The following is a 7,480-nucleotide window of genomic DNA, read 5'->3' on the forward strand; positions in this document are numbered from 1 at the left end:
ACTATCCTCCTTGGGTGCTCTCGGGGGAGCGTTGTCCCGAGAAGCGAGTCGATAGGCAGACTCGACTCCCGTGCCCTTTCCGTCCCTCTTTGGGTCCTTCCTCTCTTGGGCCCGAGTCTCCATCCATTCCTCATTCCCGCGTCATTAGGCAAAGTCAACAAAAGCCAAATACTATAATTGTGCCAAGCGGGCAAAAGGCAAATGTTGAGAAGGAGAAGGTTGTGGGCAATATAGCTACTAAGAGTTACATGACCCATGACAAGTTTGGCCTCACATGTGCCTTGGACCATTCGAGTTTCTAAGGTTCATGTTACTAATATGAGAGGACCCGGTAAAACTAGACACCTAAAACACAAGCTGTGATTTTTATTGTAAGGCTATGGCTTGAATGGAAATCAGTGAGTCATCGATAGCGATGTAGGAATCATATGCCCGGAGAGATGGACATATTCGTTCAATTCATTGAAAATATTAATTCTCAAGCAGTGTCTATTGTGATGACAAAAAATGAGAAGGTACTGGGTTTGAGCAATATAGATGTCGCACATGAGTTCACTCTTGATAAAGCGATGCATGTCCACCTAAGCTACAACCTTCTTTTCATTAATCAATTGTGTCGTGTCGGTTATAATTGTTTTTCTTAGATGTAAATGTGAATGTCTTTATAGAAGAGGTTAAATTGTCTTGTGATTGTAAAAAAAGGTTAAATTGTCTTGCGGGGCATGTTGAAGGCGACGTTTATGTGTCAATTGTGATTGATTTTTCCGATGAACAATTGAATCTAACAAAGTCTCCGTGGCCACGAGCTGCCGGGAAGTTATTGCCACTACCAAAATCGTCTCCCAGCCGCAACCACTTCACCGGCGATGGGATCAGCTCCGGCGGACGGCGAGAAGCCCTCGGGCCACCTCGCCCAGCCTCTCCTCGGGCAGCCCCAGCCCCAGCCCCCGCACCCGTACTACGCCTACCCCGCCGCCGCCTACGGCTACGCCCCCGGTCCTCCTCCGCCTCCGCCTCCCCCGACGCTCGTCCTCCTCAACCCGCCCCCCATCTTCGTCCGCCTCCGCCGCCTCCGCCCGCGGCGCATCCCCTGCATCCGGCGCTTCTCCGCCCGCACGCTCCCGCTCCTCCTCGCCCTCGCGCTCCTCGCCGGCCTCGCTTTCCTCCTCTACCCGTCCGCCCCCGCCGCCCGCGTCGCCGACATCCGCCTCGACCGCTTCCGCGTCAACCCGCCGCCCTTCCCCGCGCTGGACTTCAACCTCGCGCTCAGCCTCCGCGTCCGCAATCCCGGCTTCCTCCTCCCTCTCCGCTACCGCGCCGTCTCTGCCGCTGTCTCGTACCGCGGCCGTCTGCTCGGCTCAGGCACTGCGCGCCCCGGATCCGGCGAGCTCGCGGCGAGAGGGTTTACCTATGCCTCTTCTGAGGTGTGGGTGGACGCTGGCAGGGTATTGGACGACGTGATCGAGCTGATTGGGGACATCGCCGCTGGGTCTGTGCCGCTGGAGATAGTTACCGAGGTGGTCGGCGCGGTCAGGCTGTTCCATTTCAACATCCCCGTGAAGGTAATTGACTGATTGGATGCCTTTGTGAATTTTTCTTTGGCCGAATGTCTTTGATTGATTGTTAGGAACTACTCTATGATGTTGGTTGCGTGGATTGGATATATAATTGGTAAGCTGTATTAGGTTATAATGGGCTAGCTACACTGTTGCTCTTCTACTGACTTTTTAGCGATTGGGTCATGATTGATGAGATTGCTGAATTATTGGATGACATTTGGTGTGATCATAGGAAGTTTTGGTGCTGAGTATTCATTCTGGCTAAATGTCGATCTAAAGGGAGTTGTGAGGATTAGTGATATGAATTCTTTATTCCGGCATGGCAAGGTCAAGAACTAATTCGGTACTCTAAACTAGTGATCTAAATGCTCTTATATTTCTTTATAGAGGGAGTAGTTTATATGTTGTTAGGATTATTAGAGAGCAATTGTTTTGTTCATTAGTTTTTGGTTATGTGCTTATGATTTCTTGGATGTCTATATTTATTTTGAAATATGGAATAGATCAGAAGCTGGTTTGCAGCTGCTGATCTCCCATTTCCAGAGGGACCGGAGGGGGGGGGGGGGGGGGGGTTGGGGATCAGGCCTAAGATGCGGACTTAAAGTCGCCCACAAACATTTTTCTAATATTGTTGCAGTGCAGACTTTTATGTTAGTGAGGTATTGAACTCCAGGCCTCTTCATCACCGAGAAGTCTGCTGAACTGAAAATGACAAATATAAACTTCCACAGTTATCACTGATCAGTTATCTCACCATGTGGTGCCAAGGGTCTGAAAGTGTAGAGTTAGACTTAACATGAAGTGTTTAGCCTAGAAAAATATTTCAGTTCCTACATGAATGCAATTTTGAACTAACTGGTTCCAAACTAGCTTATTCAAAAAAGAGAAACATCCATTACTTATGATCAGCACAGTCTTTTTTTTCTTTGTTTAAGAGAATTAGATCAGGAAATAAGTAAAGCCCTTGAAAAGAGCACTAGGAAGGAGAACATATGACCTCTGTTAATTGTAAGCATGATGTCATGAAATTAACTACTCCCTCCTATCCAAATTAATTGTCGCACCTTTAGTACTACCTCTCTCTCAGTTTACAGGGCGTGCGCGTGCCCCTAGGTCGTCAATTTGACCAACCTAATACAAGTCATATATTACAAAAAATATACCAATATAAACTTCAGATGTTCTATTTTCAAACTGTATAATTTTTGTGTTATATAGTTTATATTAAGGTGATAAAATTAGCAACCTAGGTATACGCGTAGGACTTGTAAACTGAAACGGAGGTAGTACAACTTTGTACTAAAGCTGCGACATTAATATGGATCGGAGGGAGTATAAAAAGTTACTCATGCGATTTACTAGTACAAAGACAATATATTTGAAAAAGAATGGGTCAAAGATGGAAGTAATTGATGAGTGCATGAGTGATAGTAGTTTCAAATGCCTGCGAAGTGCGAACAATAGAGAAGGGAAAATGAGAGTCTGCCAAAGGGTTGAGTTGTGTTACTAGGGGTGAACAGAAAGCTCCTGGTCCGAAGCTCGACTCGGAGGTTTAACAAGCCGAGCCTCCGCCCTCCGCCCAAGCTCGGCGAGCCGCCTCAGTGAAGCTTGCAAGCCGGCTTGAAAGCTCGGTGCACAAGAAACATTGGCATGCTCTTTGCTATAGAACTAGTTTATTTCAGAACACTTGTGAGCACGACCGCACAGTGGTGTTGTACGAATTTAGTAGTTTTGGTTGTAGTTAGACTCTGATAATTTTCCCTTCTGTAGACTCTTATGAAAAAGTTGTTATGATAACCAATTTTCCAGACTACCACATATATATAGACATACTTGCCTTAAGCTGAGACCAACACAAGTAGCAAAGCCAGCTCTTTGCTAATCCCCTACTGTACAATCTTTGCCAACAAGAACCTACGAGCAGCATCTGCATACAACCAGAAACTAACACTTGAATGCTAGAGGGTCTGCTGTATTTATTTATTTAATCCCTTTGAGCCGGCTATATATTTCTCAATGGATTAGAGAAGCAGGGATGGGAACCTGAACATTGGAGCTGTATTATGGCGTCAAATGAGATATCCAATTGTTAATTGGAACATTTTGTTATTTTCAAATATACATATTTTTCCTGGAACTAATATTTGCTTCAGAAGTAAATTTCTTGCTGTGACTCGGTGTCTGAGTGAGTTGTTGTTTGCCGTCTTATTGTATTTGTGACACGTTTGCATGCTAATTTAACATGATTTGACTATAGTGAGATAGATGTTGAATTTTGGTATCGTGCTGCACACTGGTTCAGTTTTTTGACAAAGGAAAAATATCTGCGAAACTCTAACAACTCCATTTTTCCAGGGCCTGATGTCCTGCTCGGTGAATGTCAGCCCAGGCACCCAGAGTATCATAAGTCAGGATTGTTACTAAGGTAAAGCTCTGTTGTCCCACAGAGGCTAAAGGGCTCCATTGTTATTGTTACTGTTGTTGTTGTGAACAATTCATGTGTGTATCAGCTATGATTGAGTTGCAGAGCTGGGTCAGTATAACTGCCAAAATACATGTTTGTAAATAGTTGGAATTTTTATTGTACCACCAAAGACCACCGGGTGTATATATAACTTGTTATTCAAGTGTGCTATAATTTTTTTGCCCTTGTCAACGCTGCTGCGGATCGCCTTCATCACACGGTGGGTATGATTTGGTTCGAACATGTATGTATGGAATTGAGTTGTAGCTTACAATAGGGGACATCTCAATTTATGCTCAGCTGATGAATTGTCGGTGGATATGTTTGTAACACCAAAGCACCACTCCACTTTGTGAACCAACAGTTTCTCTTCACAAAAACTGTATTAGTCCCACCACAAAGTTTGCGGCTTAGGAAAAAAAATGCCATTGTATGTCTCATTGACACGTGGGACTTGAACACACGGCCCTTTTGTGCGCCTGTTAATGTCTCAAGTGCCGAAGCTGCAAAAGTTTGTTGCACGTCAGTACTTCATCCTGGTTTTCTCGTATATTTGCGGTCAAATTTTATTATAAATGTAACTAATGTGGATTATATGTAGAAAAAAAATTATCTTAGAAAAAGTTCTTTTGAATATTGATCCAACAATATAGTTTCTCACATACAACTTATATTTTTGTACCCAAATATATGATTTAAAGTTTAGCCTAAAACACGAGGGGCTCATAAATTCAGACTCAGAAAGTATATATCAATGAAATAAATTATTATCTCACTAATATAATCCTAGGGTGTGGTTAGGTTTCAGTCGAATGAGACTTAGTCTCAGTCAAGTGACATAGTATATAAGAAAAAAGAAGAAAAACCGGAAAGAAAATAATTGTACGAATCTTCGTGCAAAATTAAAGGAATATAGCATCGGTTGAGATATAATGAAGTCTCAGTCGACTAAGACTTAGCAAAACTGATAATCCTAACTCAGACCGAAGGGGGACAATAATATTGCAAGTTCCTTATAGAGCCCCATCTGGTTGTGCTTCATCTTGCGGAGATGGAACCAGGGAACAAAAACATGCTGTGACATTATCCTCCGCTCGGTGCACCGCTGATCACCCAGACAAAATGAAGACAAAATAAGGCCCAAAATTTGGCCCTGACTGTAGCTTCACACGTCTCGGCCGGTGCCAAATAACAGCTCGCCGGAATCATTTGGTTTTCCAAAGTCAAACATGTCTACATTTGATCAAGATTATAGAATAAATTATCGACATCGAAAAAAGACAAAATAAGTAAAATAGAAAAATACACTTCATGACGAATCTAATGATACTACTTTTGCATTGTGAATACTGATATCTTTTACTAAACTTGATCAAACATAGACATGTTTCATTTTTCAAAAATCAAACATGCACTACATTATACAATGAAGAGAGTACAACATCAACAATCACGGGAGTCCCCAAAAAGGGAACACCAACACTACTCTCTTACATGTACAGTACGTACTATTGTGTGTACGTTTGCAAAGGACGAGAAGAAGTGGCGCACGGACGAACACCTTGCCACGTACGGTTCCGAGCTTAGTTATTCTTCTTGCGCTTCTCAATGAAGAAGAAGAAGGCGAGGGAGACGACGGAGAAGGTGGAGAAGACGCCGGCGGCGACCTTGATGGAGGTGGTGACGCCCGTGATGCTGACGACGTTGAAGGCGGCGGCGGGCGCGGTCTGGCCGTAGGCGACCTGCGTGCCGGAGGCGTCGAGCGCGTAGGCGCGCACGTAGTAGGCGGCGGTGGGGATGTCGAGGGCGACGCGGTACTCGACGCTGCCGCCGGCGCCGGCGTAGGGCTGCTGGGCGACCTTGAACTGGCAGGTCTTGTCCTTCTTGAGGTCGTCGTGGGTCTTGCGCCACTCGCGCTCCTTCTGGCTCGCCGGCGCGTAGCAGAGGCTGACCTTGACGCTCTTGTAGGCGGCGTCGTCGCCGGCCGGCCCGGTCGCGTTCAGGGCCCACGTCACCGTGATCACGTCCTCGCCGGCGTGGAGAACTGGTCGAGGATCGGTTAATTTAGTCGTCAGTATCACAGCTCTACGTCTTGTTAATTAACAAGAATGCATATACGACGGTGGTACCTTGGCCGGGGCTGGGGGATGCGGTGACGTCGAGGGTGACGGGCAGCTTGGAGAGGTACGCCACGGCGCCGGCCGACGCGCAGCAGCCGGCGGCGAGGACTGCCACCAGCAACGCCATGACCAGCTCCGACCGTGCCATTGATCGACCGTCGAACTTGGGCTCGAACTCGCACTCGCAGCTGCTGCTCGGTCGGAGAAGGTTGCGGCGGTTCGATGGACGGGGCTGGGAGAGATGGAGGAGTACGGATGGGTTTAGCGTGTATATGTAGGCACTTGGAGATCGTTGACCATGAGCCGGAGCTGCCATCCTTGTTGGGGTCGAGGAGGCGGGGCAAGGCAAGCATCTGGTTAAGCTAATGAATTTATTTAGGTGGTCGAAGGTCAGATCCTCTAGAGGGTCTCCAAAGGGTCCGGCCGGACGAGTGAGATGCGGCGGCTGGAGATTAAGCAGCGGCAGGAGTAATTAACTGAGCTAATTCTATGCGCTTCCATTCCAAACAAGACTGAGCATCGCGTCCTGAGTGGCAGTCGAGCCGACAACGAGTCTACGAGGGAGGGCATTTCGGCTGAGTTCACATGAGCACGACGGGATTTGCCTGGTTACTAAAGCATCTACAGCTGCATACGTCAAATATCGCCCCTCAAACGCCTGCGTAGTGACCGAGCACGTCTTGAATTTTACATGACTAGCTATAAAAAAGAAAGAAACGAAATTAACCTACGTACTACGTCGATCACCTAATTACTCATTTTTGAAGATGTCAACGATCTTCATGTCTGGCTCCGGCAGCATTGGCAGCAACTGCAGCTCTAGCTCCTCCGGTTGCTCCGCTTCAGCCTCCTCCATCTCTATCTTCTCATCGAGTTCGATGAAAAGCGTGTCGGACGCCACCTGCTCCTGCCGGAGGAACGCCCGGTTGGCCTTCAGATAGGCCTCATCCTGGATGGACTGCTGCTCCGCCATCTCATCAGACTAGGCGACGGCGAACTCTGCCTCCGCCTGCTCCATGTTGAAGCCCGACAGCTGCTGCTCTGGCTGCTTCGCCCCCTCCACCTCCATTGGAGCTCCTCCTCCTTCTCGTCTTCCCTCGGCTGCTCCTCCTCCTTCTCCGGCTCCGGCGATTCCGGAGGCAGCCTGACAGCGATGCGGGCAGCGTGCACGGCTTGTCTCGCACGGATCTCCTGATGGATCTCGTTTGCGGCGCTCCGGCGTGAACATTACGTAGTAGGTGATCTTCTTCCGGACCATGTGGGAGCACCAGAGCGGCGTCACGTGGCGCTCAAACCGCGACGACGAAGGAGGCGTCCGTCAGACCATCGGGTTACCA

At 47.5% G+C, this 7,480-nt stretch overlaps 2 protein-coding genes across 2 annotated transcripts; one reads left to right on the top strand and one right to left on the bottom strand.

The window, feature by feature from the left end:
* The first annotated feature begins 780 nt into the window (after positions 1-780).
* Positions 781-4,201, top strand: LOC125552953 (uncharacterized). The gene is made up of 2 exons (XM_048716676.2): positions 781-1,562; positions 3,915-4,201. The coding sequence occupies exons 1-2, from the start codon at positions 867-869 to the stop codon at positions 3,981-3,983; spliced, it is 765 nt and encodes a 254-aa protein (XP_048572633.1). The 5' UTR covers positions 781-866; the 3' UTR covers positions 3,984-4,201.
* A 1,256-nt stretch (positions 4,202-5,457) lies between these two features.
* Positions 5,458-6,474, bottom strand: LOC125554315 (high-affinity nitrate transporter-activating protein 2.1-like). The gene is made up of 2 exons (XM_048717894.2): positions 6,153-6,474; positions 5,458-6,067 (listed from the first exon to the last, which is right to left on the bottom strand). The coding sequence occupies exons 1-2, from the start codon at positions 6,457-6,459 to the stop codon at positions 5,607-5,609; spliced, it is 768 nt and encodes a 255-aa protein (XP_048573851.2). The 5' UTR covers positions 6,460-6,474; the 3' UTR covers positions 5,458-5,606.
* Positions 6,475-7,480: the final 1,006 nt, after the last annotated feature.

Source organism: Triticum urartu, chromosome 4A, assembly GCF_056163025.1.
Source record: "Triticum urartu cultivar PI428250 chromosome 4A, HENAU_Tu73, whole genome shotgun sequence".
Lineage (NCBI taxonomy): Eukaryota > Viridiplantae > Streptophyta > Magnoliopsida > Poales > Poaceae > Triticum > Triticum urartu.

Excerpts from the sequence above, each read along its gene's own strand:
- LOC125552953 (XM_048716676.2), top strand. The coding sequence starts at position 867 with ATGGGATCAGCTCCGGCGGACGGCGAGAAGCCCTCGGGCCACCTCGCC. Across the intron at positions 1,563-3,914 it reads ATTTCAACATCCCCGTGAAG|GGCCTGATGTCCTGCTCGGT; the intron begins GTAATTGACTGA and ends CCATTTTTCCAG.
- LOC125554315 (XM_048717894.2), bottom strand. The coding sequence starts at position 6,459 with ATGGCAGCTCCGGCTCATGGTCAACGATCTCCAAGTGCCTACATATAC. Across the intron at positions 6,068-6,152 it reads ATCCCCCAGCCCCGGCCAAG|TTCTCCACGCCGGCGAGGAC; the intron begins GTACCACCGTCG and ends ATCCTCGACCAG.